At 38.6% G+C, this 18,043-nt stretch overlaps 1 protein-coding gene, 1 long non-coding RNA gene and 1 pseudogene across 10 annotated transcripts in view; 2 read left to right on the top strand and 1 right to left on the bottom strand.

Annotated features, from left to right (window-relative positions):
- Positions 1-17,371, top strand: part of LOC137223477 (uncharacterized) — a 38,535-nt gene extending 21,164 nt beyond the window's left edge. The window contains exons 4-5 of one of the 5 annotated variants that reach the window (XR_010942887.1): positions 12,225-12,575; positions 17,043-17,371. This is a non-coding gene — a long non-coding RNA (uncharacterized lncRNA). Of the gene's footprint in view, positions 1-8,953; positions 9,158-12,224 lie in introns of all 5 variants that reach the window. The other 4 variants (XR_010942890.1, XR_010942888.1, XR_010942889.1 and 1 more) reach the window with 4 other exon arrangements.
- On the top strand, positions 241-5,861 carry LOC137224120 (periodic tryptophan protein 1 homolog pseudogene; annotated as a pseudogene).
- Positions 11,611-18,043, bottom strand: part of ZGRF1 (zinc finger GRF-type containing 1) — a 69,906-nt gene continuing 63,473 nt past the window's right edge. For 2 of the 5 annotated variants that reach the window (XM_067735273.1, XM_067735272.1), the window contains 5 exons: positions 16,074-16,197; positions 13,470-13,646; positions 13,197-13,331; positions 12,217-12,478; positions 11,616-12,041 (listed from right to left, as the gene is read on the bottom strand). In XM_067735273.1, the coding sequence (XP_067591374.1) occupies positions 11,884-12,041; positions 12,217-12,478; positions 13,197-13,331; positions 13,470-13,646; positions 16,074-16,197 (856 nt within the window). In that variant the 3' untranslated portion in view covers positions 11,616-11,883. Of the gene's footprint in view, positions 12,042-12,216; positions 12,479-13,196; positions 13,332-13,469; positions 13,647-16,073; positions 16,198-18,043 lie in introns of all 5 variants that reach the window. The other 3 variants (XM_067735274.1, XM_067735271.1, XM_067735270.1) reach the window with 3 other exon arrangements.

Genomic DNA, 18,043 nt, shown 5'->3' with positions numbered 1-18,043 from the left:
TTAGCAAAAGTAGAATACCATATACCATACTATCAATCTCTTAACCACCTACTATACCTATTAACATTTATACCTATTATTATGTTCTATATAAGAATATTGCTAAATGAATTGGAAGTTCTTCTAAAGATTTTGATGTGTTCCTGTTTAAAAGGTTTCAGTAGTCTCTGTCACATTAAAATAACTGTGAAGACACATAAGATAAGTATTTGACACTCATAGAAGTTGGGAGGAAGAGTCATGAGCTATAAGGATGACAGCACTGGACTGGGAACATGCCTGGTGGACTACCTGTATAATGCCATTAGAAATGGGCAGGCACGCCTACCTAAAAATAAAAAGATTCTCCGCTCTCCTTTATTAACTGTTGCCTGGATCAAAAATACAAGAAGGACACCAGCCAGGAAGTGGGGCAGCCATACTTCTAAGTATCAAAGTCTTGGAGTAGTATTAGATGAAAACCAGTAGGAATTAGACGACGAGCTGTGCAAAATCAGCCTGCCATATGGTGTAGATCTGAGATGGAAAGTCAACGGTCATCCAAATGAACAGGAAGTGAGTCCAAGGGCAATTCCCATGGTGTTTAGATAGCTCTCATAAGTATATGTAACAAAAATATATCCTCAGATATACCAAGCCTCAAAAGTTATGTCATTTATACACTCTTCTTGGAAAAAAAAATTACTTGAGACCTAGCTCCAGATGGCCAAGAATGGATTGACTCAAGAAATGAAAAATAGGGCTTCCCTGGTGACGCAGTGGTTGAGAGTCCGCCTGCCGCTGCAGGGGACACGGGTTCATGCCCCGGTCCGGGGAGATCCCACATGCCGCGGAGCGGCTGGGCCTGTGAGCCATGGCCGCTAAGCCTGCGCGTCCGGAGCCTGTGCTCTGCAACGGGAGAGGCCACAGCAGTGAGAGGCCCGCGTACCACAAAAAACAAACAAAAAAAAGAAATGAAAAATAGGGAAAGTTTGGGTAGCAAAACTCAGGAATAAAGTTTAAATATGTGCTGTCAGATTGTACAGCTCAGAGGTAAAGCGTGGCTCTGTAATACTTCCTTTAACTATTCCTTACCCAATGTAAGGAACTTGAGAATCACATCTCCCTCCCTCCCTCCCTCCCTTCCTTCCTTCCTTTGTATAGTTCATTTACAATGTTGTGTTAGTTTCAGGACAGCAAAGTGATTCAGTTATACATACATAAGTATCTATTTTTTCAGGTTCTTTTTCCTTATAGTTTATTACAAAACATTGAGTATAGTTCCCTGTGTTATACAGTAGGTCCTTGTTGGTTATCTATTTTATATATAGTAGTGTGTATATGTTAATCCCAAACTCCTAATTTGTCCCTCCTCCCCCTTTTCCCCTTTGGTAACCATAAGTTTGTTTTCTGTGTCTGTGGGTCTATTTCTGTTTTGTATATAAGTTCATTTATATCCTTTTCTTATATAGATTCCACATATAAGTGATACGATATTTGTCTTTCTTTGTCTGGTTTACTTCACTTAGGATGATAATCTTTAGGTCCATCCGTGTTGCTGCAAATGACATTATTTCATTCTCTTTTATGCCTGAGTAATACCCATTATATAAATATACCACATCTTCTTTATCCATTCCTCTGGCAATGACATTTAGGTTGTTCCCACGTCTTGGCTATTGTAAATAATGATACTATGAACATTGGGGTGCACATATCTCTTTGAATTATGGCTTTCTCTGAGTATATGTCCAGGAGTGGGATTGCAGGATCATATGGTAACTCTATTTGTTTTTTCAGGAACCTCTATAGTGTTCTCCATAGTGGTGTACCAATTTACATTCCCACCAACAGTGTAGGAGGGTTCCTTTTTCTCCACACCATCTCCAGCAATTATTATTTGTAGATTTTTTTTTTTTTTTTTTTTTTTTTTTTTGCGGTACGCGGGCCTCTCACTGTTGTGGCCTCTCCCGTTGCGGAGCACAGGCTCTGGACGCGCAGGCTCGGCGGCCATGGCTCACGGGCCCAGCCGCTCCGCGGCATGTGGGATCTTCCCGGACCGGGGCACGAACCCGTGTCCCCTGCATCGGCAGGCGGACTCTCAACCACTGCGCCACCAGGGAAGCCCTATTTGTAGATTTTTTGATGATGGCCATTCTGACCGGTGTGACGTGATACCTCGTTGTAGTTTTGAGTTGCATTTCTCTAATAATTAGCAATGTTGCACATTTTTTCATGTGCCTGTGGGCCATCTGTATGTCTTCTTTGGAGAAATGTGTATCTAGATCCTCTGCCCATTTTTTGATTGGGTTATTTGTATTTTTGATATTGAGTTGTATTCTTTTTTTTGGTATATTTTGGAGATTAATCTCTTGTCGGTCACATCATTTGCAAATATTTTCTCCCATTCTGTATGTTGTCTTTTCGTTTTATGGTTTCCTTTGCTGTGCAAAAGCTCTTAAGTTTATTACGTCCCATTTGTTTATTTTTGTTTTTATTCCCCATTACTCTAGGTCACACATCCAAAAAGACATTCCTGTGATTTATGTCAAAGAATGTTCTGCCTATGTTTTCCTCTAAGAGTTTTATAGTATCTGGTCTTACATTTAGGACTTTAATCCATTTTGAGTTTATTTTGTGTGTGGTGTTAGAGAATGTTCTAATTTCATTCTTTTACATGTAGCTGTCCAGTTTTCCCAGCACCACCTATTGAAGAGACTGTCTTTTCTTCACCGTATACTCTTTCCACCTTTGTCATAGATTAATTGACCATAGGTGTATGGATTTATTTCTGGGCTTTCTATCCTATTCCATTAATCTGTATTTCTGTTTTTGTGCAAGTACTATATTGTTTTGATGACTATGGCTTTGTAGTATAGTCTGAAGTCAGGGAGCCTGATTCCTCCAGCTCTGTTTTTGTTTCTCAAGATTGCTTTGACTATTCGGGGTCTTTTGTGTTTCCATACAAATGTAAAAATTATTTGTTCTAGTTCTGTGAAAAATGCCATTGGTAATTTGATAGGGATTGCCTTGAATCTGTAGATTGCTCTGGGTAGTATTGTCATTTTGACAACATTGATTCTTCCAGTCCAAGAACACGGTACATCTTTCCATCTGTTTGTGTCATCTTCAGTTTCTTTTATCAGCTTCTTATAGTTTTCAGAGTACAGGTCTTCTGCCTCCTTAGGTAGGTTTATTCCTAGGTATTTTATTCGTTTTGATGTGATGGTAAATGGGATTGTTTCCTTAATTTCTCTTTTCTGATCTTTCATTTTTAGTGTATAGAAATGCAACAGATTTCTGTGTATTAATTTTGTATCCTGTGACTTACTGAATTCATGGATGAGCTCTAGTAGTTTTCTGGTAGCGTCTTTAGGATTTTCTATGTGTATTATCATGTCATCTGCAAACAGTGACAGTTTTACTACTTCTTTTCCAACTTGGATTCCTTTTATTTCTTTTTCTTCTCTGATTGCCATGGCTAGGACTTCCAGAAATATGTTGAATAAAAGTCACAAGAGTGGACATCCTTGTCTTGTTCCTGGTCTTAGAGGAAATGGTTTCAGCTTTTCACCACTGAGTATGACATTAGTTGTGGGTTTGTCATATACGGCCTTTATTATGTTGAGGTAGGTTCCCTCTATGCCCACTTTCTGGAGAGTATTTATCATAAATCGGTGTTGAATTTTATCAAAAGCTTTTTCTGCATCTATTGAGATGATCTTATAGTTTTTATTCTTCAATTTGTTAATGTGGTGCATCACACTGATTGATTTGCAGATATTGAAAAGTCCTTGCTCTATACTTCCACTGCAGGGGGCACAGGTTCAATCCCTGGTCAGGGAACTAAGATCCCTCAAGCTGGGCAGCATGGCCAAAATAAATTAAAAATAAAAATAAATAAATTTTAAAAGTCCTTGCAGCCCTGGGATAAATCCCACTCAGCATGGTGCATGATTCTTTTAATGTATTGTTGAATTTGGTTTGCTAGTATTTTGTTGAGGATTTTTGCGTCTATGTTCATCAGTGATATTGGCCTATAATTTTCTTTTTTGTGATATCTTTGTCTGATTTGGTATCAGGGTGATGCTGGCCTCGTAGAATGAGTTTAGAAGTGTTCCTTCCTCTGCCATTTTTTGGAATAGTTTCAGAAGTATAGGTGTTAACTCTTCCCTAAATGTTTGGTAGAATTCGTTTGTGAAGCTGTCTGGTCCTGGATTTTCATTTGTTGGGAGTTTTTAAATCACAGATTCAATTTCAGTACTTGTAATTAGTCTGTTCATATTTTCTATTTCTTCCTGGTTAAGTCTCGGGAGATTGTACCTTTCTAAGAATCTTTCCATTTCTTTTTTTTTTTAAATTATTACTAGGTTACTTTACACTCTTTTCTTACTAAGATTTTTTTTTTTTTTTTTTTTTTGGCTGTGTTGTGTCTTTGTTGCTGCACAGGGACTTTCTCTAGTTGCGGCGAGTGGGGACTGCTCTTTGTTCTGGTGTGCAGGCTTCTCACTGCGGTGTCCTCTTCTGCTGCGGAGCATGGGCTCTAGGCCCACGAGCTTCAGTAGTTGTTGCCTGCGGGCTTCAGAGCGCAGGCTCGGTAATTGTGGTGTGTGGGCTTAGTTGCTCCATGGCATGTGGGATCCTCCCGGACTGGGGCTCGAACCCGTGTCCCCTGGATTGGCAGGCAAATTCTTAACCACTGTGCCACCAGGGAAGCCCCTGTCCATTTCTCCTACCTAGAAGAATCTTCTACCTAGAAGAATCTACCTAGAAGAATCTTCTACCTAGAAGAATCTACCTAGAAGAGCTTAATGAAAAAGAAGTGAAACGTCTTATTGCTGAAGCAAAGGAAAAATTACAAGAAAAAGGTGGCAGTGATGAAGAGGAGACAGGCGATCCTTCAGAAGATGGCATGCAGCATGTCTGTACCCAGGCCCGACTTCGGGAGCCCCTGGAGGATGGTGACCCAGAGGATGACAGGACGCTGGATGATGGTGAGCTGGCTGAGTATGACATAGATAAATATAATGAAGAAGGTGACCCAGATACTGAAACTCTTGGTGAATTTCTTTTGGGTTTTACAGTCTATGGGAGTAATGGTCAAGATCCTTATGTTACTCTGAAAGATATGGAGCAGTACGAACGTGAAGTTTTCTTGATTAAGCCCAATGACATTCTCATAGTTTGTGGTAGAGCCGAACAGGACCAATGCAATTTAGAGGTACATGTTTATAACCAATAAGAAGATTCTTTTTATGTCCACCATGATATCCTGTTGTCTGCATACCCTTTGAGTGTTGAATGGCTGAATTTTGATCCTAGCCCAGATGATTCAACTGGAAATTACATTGCTGTGGGAAACATGACCCCCGTCATTGAAGTGTGGGATTTCGATATAGTGGAACTCTTTAGAGCCAGTCTTTACACTTAGAAATAAGCTATCAAAAAAGAAGAAAAAGAAAGGAAAGATGAATTCCTCAGCAGATGGGCATACCAATGCTGTCCTTGACCTTTCTTGGAATAAGCTGATCAGAAATGTGCCGGCCAGTGCATCAGCTAACACTGTTATTCTGTGGAATACGTCCTTGGGGAAACCAGCAGCCAGCCTTGCCATACATACAGACAAGATCCAGACTCTCCAGTTTCATCCATTTGAAGCACAGACTCTGATTTCTGGATCATGTGATAAGTCAGTGGCTTTGTATGACTGCCGAAGTCCAGAGGAAAGCCATCAACTGTGGCGATTCAGTGGGCAGATTGAGAGTGACTTGGAATCACTTTTCACCTTGTCATTTTTTGGCCAGTACAAATGATGGTTTTGTATATAATTTGGATGCATGCTCAGATAAGCCAATTTTTACACTTAATGCACACAGTGATGAAATTTCTCGTCTTGATCTAAGCAGTCAAATCAAGGGCTGTCTTGTGACTGCATCAGCAGACAAGTATGTGAAGAATCTGTCCATTTTATTGGAATATAGTTTTTCGTAGTAGACTCTTATGATCCTTGGTATTTCTGTAGTGCCAGTTGTGACTTCTCCTTTTTCATTTCTGATTCGGGCCCTCTCCCTTTTTTTCTTGATGAGTTTGGCTTAAGGTTTATCCATTTTGTTTATCTTTTCAAAGAATCAGTTTTCGTTTCATTGATCTTTTCTATGGTGCTCTTCATCTCTATTTCATTTATTTCTGCTCTGATCTTTATGATTTCTTTCCTTTAACTAACTTTGGGTTTTGTTTGTTCTTCTTTCTCTAGTTGCTTTAGGTGTAAGGTTAGGTTGTTTGAGATTTTTCTTGTTTCCTGAGGTAAGCTTGTATTGCTATATACATCCCTCTTAGAACTGCTTTTAGAATTGCTGCATCCCATAGGTTTTGGATCACTGTGTTTTCATTTTCATTTACCTCTAGATATTTTTTGAGTTCTTTGATTTCTTCAATGATCCATGGGTTGTGTAGTAGCATATTGTTTAGCCTGCATGTGTTTGTTTTTTGCAGTTTTTTTCTTGTAGTTGATTTCTCATGGTGTTGTGGTCAGCAAAGATGCTTGATATGATTTCAGTTTTCTTAAATTTACTGAGGCTTGCTTTGTGGCCCAGCATGTGATCTATCCTGGAGAATGTTCCATCTGCACTTTAAAAGAATGTATATTCTGCTGCTTTTGGATGGAATGCTCTATAAATATCAATTAAGTCCATCTGGTCTAATGTGTCATTTAAGGCCTGTGTTTTCTTATTGACTTTCTGTCTCGATGATCTGTCCATTGATGAAAATGGGTTGTTAAAGTTCCCCACTATTATTGTATAAGTGTCAATTTCTCCTTTTATGTCTGTTAACATTTGCCTTATATATGGAGGTGCTCCTATGTTGAGTGCATGTTATTTGCAATTGTTATATCTTCTTGGATTGATCCCTTGATCATTATGTAGTGTCCTTCTTTGTCTCTTGTAACAGTCTTTATTTTAAAGTCTATTTTGTCTGATATGAATATTGCTACTCCAGGTGTCTTTTGATTTCTATTTGCATGGAATACCTTTTTTTATCCCCTCACTTTCAGTCTGTATGTGTGTCTCTAGATCTGAAGTGCCTCTCTTGTAGACAGCATATATACAGGTCTTATTTTTGTATCCATTCAGCCAGTCTGTGTCTTTTGGTTGGAGCATTTAATCCATTTACATTTGAGGTAATTATCGATATGTATATTCTTACTGCCATTTTGTTAATTGTTTTGGATTTGTTTTTGTAGGTCTTTTTTATTCCTTTCCTCTTTTATTCTCTTATCCTGTGATTTGATGACTATCTTTAGTATTGTGTTTGGATTCCTTTTTCTTTTGTGTGTGGTGGTATATCCATTATAGACTTTTGGTTTGTGGTCACCATGAGGTTTTGATATAGAAGTCTGTATATATATATATATATATATGATTGTTTTAAGTTGCCGGTCTCTTTTTCTTAACATTTATTTATTTATTTGGCTGTGCCAAGTCTTAGTTGGGGCACACAGCATCTTCATTGCGGCATGCAGGATCTTTAGTCGCAGCATGTGGGATCTTTAGTTGCAGCATGCGGGCTCTTAGTTGCAGCGTGTGGGATCTAGTTCCCTGACCAGGGATTGAACCTGGGCCCTCCTGCGTTGGGAGCGTGGAGTCTTAACCACTGGACCACCAGGGAAGTCCCAAATTGCTGGTCCCTTAATTTCAAATATCCTGCATTTGCACTCTTCTCCTCATGATTACTGGTTTAGATGTTATATTTGTATGTGAATGATTTCCTACCTTTACTATATGTTTGCCTTTACTAGTGACCTTTCCCAATTTGTAGTTTTCGTGTTTCTAGTTGTGGTCTTTTCTGCCTAGAGAAGTTCTTTTAGCATTTGTTATAAAACTGGTTTGGTGGTGCTGAATTCTTTTAGCTTCTGCTTATCTGTAAAGCTTTGGATTTCCCCATCAAATCTGAGAGCCTTGCTGGGTAGAGTATTCTTGGTTGTAGGTTTTTCCCTTTCATCACTTTAAATATATTGTGCCATCCCCTCTGGCCTGCAGAGTTTCTGCTGAAAAATTAGCTGATAACCTTATGGGGATTCCATTACATGTTATTTGCTGGTTTCCCTGGCTGCTTTTAATATTTTCTCTTTATCTTTAATTTTCATCAGTTTGATTACTGTGTGTCTCAGCATGTCCCTCCTTGGGTTAATCCTATATGAGACTCTCTGCACTTCCTGGACTTGGGTGACTGTTTCCTTTCTGTTGTTAGGGAAGTTTTCAGCTATTATCTCTTCAAATATTTTCTCAGGCTCTTTCTTTCACTTCTCCTTCTGGGACCCCTATAATGTGAATGTTGGTGCATTTGATGTTGTCCCAGAGGTCTCTTAAATTGTCGTCATTTCTTTTTCTTTATTCTGTTCCATGGCAGTGATTTCCACCATTCTGTCTTCCAGGTCACTTATCCATTCTTCTGCCTCATATTGCCTCATATTCTTCTGCTATTGATTCCTTCTAGTGTGTTTTTCATTGCAGTTATTGTATTCTTCAACTCTGGTTGTTCTTTATGTTTTCTAACTCTTTGTTAAAAACTTCTTGTAGCTTATCGCTCTGTGCATCCATTCTTTCCCTGAGTTCTTGGATCATCGTTATGATCACTACTCTGAACTCTTCCTCAGGTAGATAGCCTATCTCTATGTCACTTAGTTGTTCTTCTGGGGTTTTGACTTGTTCTTTTGTCTGGAACATATTCCTTTGCTATCTCATTTTGTCTACATTTATATTTGTATTTTTATATATATGGAAGGTTAGTTATGTTTCTCAACCTTGGATAAGGGGCCCTCTATGGGAGGTGTCCTATGAGTCCCAGCAGTACACTTGCCTCTTGTCACCCAAGGGCCAGGGACCAGCTGGTCCCAGGGTAGGTTATGATCTATGTCTGCTGACTTGGTTCCACAGGCTGCAGGATCTTAGGTTTTTTTTTTTTTTTTTTTTTGCAGTACGCGGGCCTCTCACTGCTGTGGCCTCTCCCGTTGCGGAGCACAGGCTCCGGACGTGCAGGCCCAGCTGCTCCGCGGCATGTGGGATCTTCCTGGACCAGGGCACGAACCCGTGTCCCCTGCATCGGCAGGCAGACTCTCAACGACTGTGCCACCAGGGAAGCCCCAGGATCTTAGTTTTCTTCCTTCTGGTGTCTGCCCCTGGTGGGTGAGGCTGGTCTAGAGGCTTGTGCAGGCTTCCTGGTGGGAGGGGCCAGTGCCTGGGCACTGGTGGGTGGAGCTGGGTCTTGGCCCTCTGGTGGGCGGGGCCATGTCTAGGGGCGTGTCAAGAGGTGGCTGTGGGCCCAGGACGTTGTTAGGCAGCCTGTCTGCTGATGGGTGGGGCTGTGTTCCTGCCCTATTGTTTGGCCTGAGGCGTCCCAGCACTGGAGTCCACAGGCTTTTGGGGTGGGCCAGGTCTTGGTCCCAAAATGGCAGTCTCCAGGACACTTCACACTGATGGATGCTCCCCAGTAGGCCCACCACTGGTGTCCTTGTCCTCACAGTGAGCCACAGCTGCCCTCCACCTTCCCAGGAGACCCTCTAAGACCAGCAGGTAGGTCTGGCCCAGGCTCCTATGAAGTCACTGCTTTTGCCCTGGGTCCTGGTGCGCATGAGACCTTGTGTGTACCCTCCCAGAGTGGAGTCTGTTTCCCCCAGTCCTGTGGAGCTCCTGCACTCTAGTGCTGCTGGCCTTCAAAGCCAAATGCTCTGGGGGCTCCTCCTCCTGATGCCAGACCCCCAGGCTGAGGAGCCTGACGAGGGGCTCAGAACTCTCCTGTGGTAGAACTTTTGTCATATAATTGTTCCCCAGTTTGGGGGTTGCTGACCTGGGGGTTATGAGATTTGATTATATCGTGTGTGTCCCTCCTACCATCTTGTTGGGTTTCTTTATGTCTTTGGATGTAGAACATCTTTTTTGGTAGGTTCCAGTCTTTTTAATTTTTTTTTTCAGTCTTTTTCATTTTTAATCTCCTCGTAAGAGAAGATGAGCTCAAGGTCCTTCTGTTCTGCCATCTTGTGTTTTGTGAAAATGTGGTTCCTTTCTTGTCCATGTAATTGACATAAGGTGGCACTCAAGTTTGCATTCTCAGTAGAGTTGGGAAGTAAACTGGTCCATTAAGGTTACTCCTTTTCTTCTGGTTGTAAGACACGCAATTCCAGGGTAGAAAAGTAACTTCCAACTAAGCAAGGCCTCTTTGGGGTAATGGCAGATTGTTAAAAGCTTCTCTCCCCTCCTGTTTCCCCAGATGGTGATGCGGAGCTCAGCTGGGGCACCCACCCAGTCTAGCCTACAGGTGGCATCTCACATGCTATCTTCAGGCCTGGGTCTCTGTCCTAGTGAATCTACTGAGGATGTGCTGGGCTCAAGGGGCTTTTGGGCCCCACCAGGGTCCCCAAGGGGCAATGAGTAATTTCTGAGGTATCTCCTATTCAGTCAGGTATTGCCTGGAACTCGAGAGTCACATCTTTCACTTACATTAAAAGAGCAAATGCTGTTGCAATCATTAACACATTGTGGACAAGGCTTGGAGAATTACAACTTTTGTTTCTTCGTTAGATTTATTTTTCTCCCAAACAAAAGAAGAGTTTCATAGAGGTAGACTGGCCATTTTTTACAGTGAAGTAATTCAAGTAAGCAATTTTCTGCATCTTTAAAATAAATATTGGGCTTCCTTGGTGGCACAGTGGTTGAGAGTCCGCCTGCTGATGCAGGGGACACGGGTTCATGCCCTGGTCCGGGAGGATCCCACATGCCGCGGAGCGGCTGGGCCCGTGGGCCGTGGCCGCTGGGCCTGCACGTCCGGAGCCTGTGCTCCACGGTGGGAGAGGCCACAGCAGTGAGAGGCCTGCGTACCGCAAAAAAAAAAAGAAAAAAAAATTTGACTCGAATCACTCATAAAAAATATGAGTTTTTAATTGGTAAAGACAAATATTTCATTGGTATTAATTATAATCAAGCCCTTGCCATTTTTCCATGTAAGATAAGTAAATATTCCTTTAATAATGGCTAAAAATCATACAACAAATGGTTTAACTTATTTACATATGGAATATAAGGATAGAAAAAAGACTGAAGCAATATGTTAGCAATTATTATCTCTGGGTAGTGAATCTCCAGGTGCTTTTTATTTTCTATTGTATACTCTTCTGTATTTTGCAGATTTTCTGTAAGGGGAATGTATTCTTTTTATAATATTTTAAAATCCATTATATACTATATATACCAATAACTACTCTGCAAATAAATGCACAGGAAAAAGACTATAGAATGAAATGAGCCAAAGGGAGTCTTTCATCCATTCATTCATTCATTCATTCATCCCACAGATACTTATTGAGCACCTACTATACCAGGGTCATGGCCAGTTTTGAGCACTGCTGTCTTCAGGAATGAACTTTTAGTTCATTTCTCTTCTTTCTTTTGTACTGCTTAAAAGTTTTATTGTGAATATGTTTTTACTTATAAAATGACAGGGCATTATAATTATTTTAAAAAGATTCAGCTAGAGCTGTAGTTCAGAAAGGAGTGTGTTGGTATAACTGTGTAGACATGTTTTAACAGATGAGCTTTTGAGATATTCACTTATTTTTGAAGTAACATTGGTATTCCCCATAAAGGCTTTTTCCTGCTCCTTGTAAAATTCATTTCTTTAGCAAACAGAAGCCATAATTTTTAGAAAAAAATTATTTTTATTAGTGAAATTATATATTACTTTCAACATCTGCCTATCTTAATATAAGTAACTATACTTTTTCTGAAGAGCAAAATTTTACATATGTTTATTTACTTTTGTTTAAATATCTTTTTTATTTCAATAATGGGTTTGGGGTAATAAAAATATACAAATGTACAGTGTAAAATGAATTTGAAATTATATAAATACAAACTATATCATGTCTTTCTGCAAATAAGATTTATCTTTAGATTTATCTTTTTCTCTCTTTTTCTTCTGTTTTTCTTCTGCTTGTTTTTCAAAATAATCTTTAAGGATATGGTTCAGCTGTGGTTCATACTGGCTTGCGTGTTGCAATCCATCTTCCCTCCCTTAGAAAGATACAAAACATGAGACAACTATACTTTACAGTAGTTTCCATATTATCATTTCACTCATCTCCCATAGTGGCAAATTCAGAGCTGTTCCTACCTGAACCACCCCAAGCACTAACCCAAAAGTCAGTTTTAATTCAAAATGCTTGAATTAAATACATTTTTATTTTACCTTCACAGTGTTGGATCACACGCCCCCATAGTCGATTTTTCCTCAGACAGGCTAAATTTCCTACAATCAACAAATGCCTCCTTCCTCTGGTCAATGCAACATTCATTCTTTTTTCTGAATCAATAAATCCTACTTGTCTGGTCCTTACGCAGGACAGAATAATGATCTCCTTTTCAGCTCCCTGAAAAGCATCTACTGTGGACACCTGCACAGCTTTCACATCAGGATGGTCGAAGTCCACAGCACTGAGTAAATGACAGAGCTGTGGAGGAAAGAAGACAAGGCTCATGTGGTGCAGAGGTCATGAAGAACCTACGCCTCTCAACCTACCCACAGCAGCTGTCATCATTTAACTAATAGTGGGTAATTTTCATTTTCTTTTTTATTACTCACAGAGATTTGGCTAATTTCTGAAATGATAAATAACTAATGATAATGTAAGTTATGAAACAAAATCAAAGTGATGATTTATCTTTTGCTAGGAAACTTATTTAGATATGCTGATTTAGAGCTGATAAACTAAATGAAACAGATGAAAAATACTAAAAATAAATAAATATAAATGAAAACTAGTTAGAAGTAACTGGCTTGTGTGTAGATTAATATCTGGTATCTATCTTTGATTTACTGATAAAATGTAATAATAATGAAAGAACATTTTGGAAAACAGATTCAATCCCATCTGTCCCAAAACACAAAGCATATACCATATTTCCTTCCCTCTAATTTGTTTATTTGCATTTTTGCCCCAACAGCTGTAAACTGAATTTAATTAAACCTTGTTAGGTTTACATTTAATTATACAGAAAAAAAGCCAGACTAGACAGAAGTCTGAATGCTGTTTTAATATAGTAACTACAGTCCCCAAAGTTTTTCTAGCACCAAACCAACACAAACCAAACTACTACAAATGTAATATAAAATATTATAATATGAAATTATATTTAATAATGATAAATATCATAATAGGTAATACAAACCTTGTACATTTGGGATTTGTATAATGTTATCACCCCAATCATAGAGCCCACTATTCCACTTGCAATCAGTGATTGGATCAGCTTGAGTGTGAAAGCAGCTTCTGCCACATTATGAAAGCTGTTATTTCTTTCAATCTGGAATAAGAAACAGAACCTAAATGACATTTCCCAGAAACACTATGGAAAGACCACGAAAAGCATGCAAACAACAACAATAAAATTAAAACAGGAAACTAAACTGTGTTGACTCTTATCAACACTAATGTCATTTACCTGTTCCAGTCCTTTAACATTATAGAAACACAGGGTTGGGAGCCATTCCAGCAAAGGGCTCCTCTCTGTTTCTGAAACACCATTCATGAGGTTTCCTTCATAAAACAGATCATTAGCAATAGCACTGATTGTAGGGTGACAACGGTACTGGGTTCTCAATAGAACTGGTTTGTGACCCTAAGAAATTTAAGTGCAGAAAAATAAAGAATTAAAACAGCATTTTTTTTCTTAGTGGAAAAAAAATCCACAATAATATTTTAAAGTTTAAAAATACTGCCATATTGTGATCTTAGTAAATTACAACCATGATAAAATGAATAAAAAGAATTTTTTGAATTTACTAAAAATATTTTTATAGTAAACTTTTTATACCAGAAAATTATAAAATATAAACAAATCTTAGACTACCTAATAAGTATGGTACCTAACATCATGCTTTCATAATCTATATGGAATTGGCCTAACACTAAATTGAAAATAAATCTTTAAAAAAATTAGAAACTGTTGTTGATAACTCATTAATATCCTCCTTAGGTACAAGCCATTTTTCATTCTGAATCTTCAAAGAAGTTTCCGATTTTCTTAATACATCATAAACCAACTCCCATCTACTTCAGGGCTTTCCTTGAGTATGTTCTTTATTTGCAAAATGTTCTGTAATATTGTTTGAACATTTTGAATAGTTACAAGGCACTCTAGTAATATGTAATAAAATGCAGGATTAGTGATCACATGGACAAAGGATCTTCTATGGGGGAGAAATATGTGAGGAAAAAAATCAATCCCCAATACTCTTTTAGGGCATAAATATGTGAAAAGACAACCCACCAAATGGAAGAAAATATTTGCAAATCATATATCTGATAAGGGATTAATATCCAAAGTATATAAAGAACTCCTACAACTCAACAACACAACAAACAACCCAATTCAAAAATAGGCAAAGGGCTTGAATAGGCATTTTTCCAAAGATAAGTGCATGAAAAGATGCTCAACATGATTAGACATTAGGGAAACCACAATGAGATACCATTTTATACCCATTAAGATAGCTGTTATTTTAAAAAATGAAAAATAACAAGTGTTGGTGAAGATGTGGAGAAATTAGAACCCTTGTACATTGCTGTTGGGAATGTAAAATGGAGCAGCAGCGATGGAAAAGAGTTTGGCAGTTTCTCAAAAGTTAAACATAGAATTACCATCAGATCCAGCAGTTGCACTTCTGGGTGTATACTCAAAACAACTGAAAGCAGAGACTTGAACAGATAATTGATACCAATTTTCCTAACAGCATTATTCACGATAGCTGAAGGGCGGAAACAACCCCAATGTCCATCAACAGACGAGTGGATAAATAAAATGTGGTGTACACATAAAACGATGGACTATTATTTAGCCTTAACAAGGAATAAAATTCTGACATATACTAAAACATGGACAAACTGTGAAAACATTATGCTCAGTAAATAAAGCCAGACACAAAAGGGAAAATATTGTATGATTCTACTTACATGAAGCAAATATAGAGACCAAAAGTAGAATAGGGGTCACCAGGGGCTCAGGGGAGAGGGGAATGAGGAATTATTGTTTAATAGGTACAAAGTTTCTGTTGGGTTGATGAAAAAGTTCTGGAAAAGGATGGGGTAATGGTTGCACTACATTGTAAATGTACTTAAAAAAAAAAAAAAGTAAAAGTACTGTTACATGCCGCCAGTATGGATAAACCTCAAAAATGTCGTGCTAAGTGAAAGAAGCCAGACACAAAAGGTCACATATTGTATGATTTCAAGCTGTATGACACGAAAATTGTAAGACCGTATGATATGAAATACAGAAAAGATAAATCCATACAGACTGAAAGCAGACTGGTGCTTGCCAGGGGCTGGAGGGAGGGAATAGAGAGTAACTGCTAAATGGGTACAGTTTTATTTTGAGGGGATGAAAATGTTTTGGAACTAGACAGAGGTAGTGGTTGCACAGCACTGTGGATGTACTAAAATGCCACTGAATTATTCATTTAAAATGGTTAATTTTTTGGGGGGGATGATTTGTAAAATTTATTGTTATGATTGCTTTCCACATTTAAATATATATTCACTTTTGAATTTTAATTTTTGCATCATTGAAAGTGAACTTCCAAAATGTATAAACCCGGGCCCCCCCAAATCTGCATCCATCCCAGTGAAAAAAAATGGAAGAATGAGCCTCCAAATGACAGCAATTATAAAATGGTTAATTTTACGTTACGTGAATGTCACCTCAACTTAAGACTATATTAATAATTTTTAAATTAAAAAAATGTGAAGTAGAGCTCTAGAACAGCTCTACAATAGGGGACATGGATAACAGAGACATATAGATTTTTTTTTATTTTACAGCAAAATCAATATACTTACTACCCACTACGAAAGTACACAGGGAAAAGATTCATTTCATTCTTAAATTATTAGGGTTCAACTTATCTTTAAGATGAGTACTTTCTAAACAATTCCAATTAAAATAATTTTAGGGCAAGGACTTGTTCTTCTAATATTTTCACTTTCTATCAACCTACACAGTGTATAATCAATAAATGATAGTTCTGTATGAATTTAGCAGTAGTACCATTAAGCAAAGTCGATCAAAAAGCGTTTGTTCCAATCCATTTTCATGAGCTGCATCAGAACCCTGAATAGTAGGAGGGAGCTGTTTGGGATCTCCAACAAGAATCAGCTTTTCACACTCAAACCTAAAAACAGAATTCTAAAAATTAATCTAAGCAATGAGAGAAACATGCATTAATATCATTTACTGCACTATTTTCTAAAATGTATTTCAAAGAATTTGAATACCATGACACGTTCTCAGAACTAACAAGGCTTAACAGTGATAATAAGTGTATTAAAAGGCTTTAAAAAGTTGTGCAGTAAAGAATCCTTGGGCTTCCCTGGTGGCACAGTGCTTGAGAGTCCGCCTGCCGATGCAGGGGACACGGGTTCGTGCCCCGGTCCGGGAGGATCCCATATGCCGCGGAGCGGCTGGGCCCGTGAGCCATGGCCCCTGAGCCTGCGCATCCGGAGCCTGTGCTCCACAGCGCAGGAGGCCACAGCGGTGAGAGGCCCGCGTACCGCAAAAAAAAAAAAAAGAATCCTTTACATAACTTTACTTTTTTCCACATAAAACCTAGTAAGTGTCCCCTGCCTCTGCCAGGACTTAGTATTTCACAGAACACACTTTGAGAAACAATGATTTTGAGAATCTATAAACTTAGAAACATTCTTAGAAGTCATCTGCCTTAAACTCTTGTTTTAGAGATGAAGCAAATTAGGCTCTCGGGTAAAATGTCTTTCTAAATAGGAATAGAATATAGTGGGAAAAAGTCCAAGTTTTGAAGAAAAACCTATATCCAAATTTTAGCTCTGTTATATTGTGTGGACACAGCAAGTTATTTAATCTCTACAGCTTCACTATTCTTATCAGTAATCTTGATATAATAATACCATGCATGGCTGTTGTAAGGACTTAATAAAGTATGTAATGTGTTTAGTAGACAGTAGGTGCTCCACAGTATTAACCCTCCACCCTCTCATGCAGGGCTTTACTTTCTCCATCCCTGGCTCCTGAGTAGGGTGACCAACTCATTCTGGTTTGCCCAGGACTGTCCCAGTTTAAACACTGAAGACCCCATGATGCCGGAACCTCCCAAGTCCCGGGCAGATCGTGACAGTTGATGCCCTACTCCCTCATCCTTATACCTGGGAAAAAAGAACTGTAAATTCACCAAAATAATTGTGTGCTTTATCTTACAGTGGTTGTTAATGTTACATCCCCATTTTTTAAGGGGAAGGAAACATACTTTTGGTTATGACGTGTGGAGATTTATTGCCATATATATTGAATCAAAATATATTAACATAAAAGTACTTGTGAAGTAAAATCTTTCTTGTGCGTTTTCAACACTTACAAACTGGAAATCAGAAGATTAAATATTTACTATAAAAAAGAAAGAAAACGAAACAACAAGGGGGACAGAACAAGGCCTAGGACTGAAGCCTACTGAGTCTGGTCTAGTACTCCTTCCACTACCTTTAGGATTCCTCAATAAGAGATGCTTTGAAAGCAGTGTTTCAGTTGGCTGAGACAGCTTAGAAGATTTCATAGTTTCCTAAATTTTAGTAGACAAATTTTCATTTTCAACTTATTTTTCTTTATCTACTTTCATAATCTAAAAAATATTTTCGTAACCTAAACACTGGAATTATATCAAGGTAAGGAACTAAAGAACATTCTTCAGTAGAGTTAGGTTCTTAAACTATGACTAAAGAGGCACCTTTAGTCTGGTTGAGAAGCCTGCAACGTTCTAGTAGAATCCTAGCACTTGAACTTTCAAGGCTTTAAGACTGTCTAAACTGTGATCCAAGTAGTGATCCAACTGCCTCAACGGTGATCTAACAAAATTTTGATACATTAACCCCTCCCTCAAATTTCCCTCTGGATTCTTTCAAAAAATCAGTTTAGCACTTGCGTTGCTAGGAATTTTCACAAAAGTCTGGGAAGAGTTTGAACTGAGGAAATGTTTCAAATAATTGTAACAT

This window comes from Pseudorca crassidens, chromosome 4, assembly GCF_039906515.1.
Source record: "Pseudorca crassidens isolate mPseCra1 chromosome 4, mPseCra1.hap1, whole genome shotgun sequence".
Lineage (NCBI taxonomy): Eukaryota > Metazoa > Chordata > Mammalia > Artiodactyla > Delphinidae > Pseudorca > Pseudorca crassidens.
This window is presented reverse-complemented; position numbering and strand designations above follow the sequence as displayed.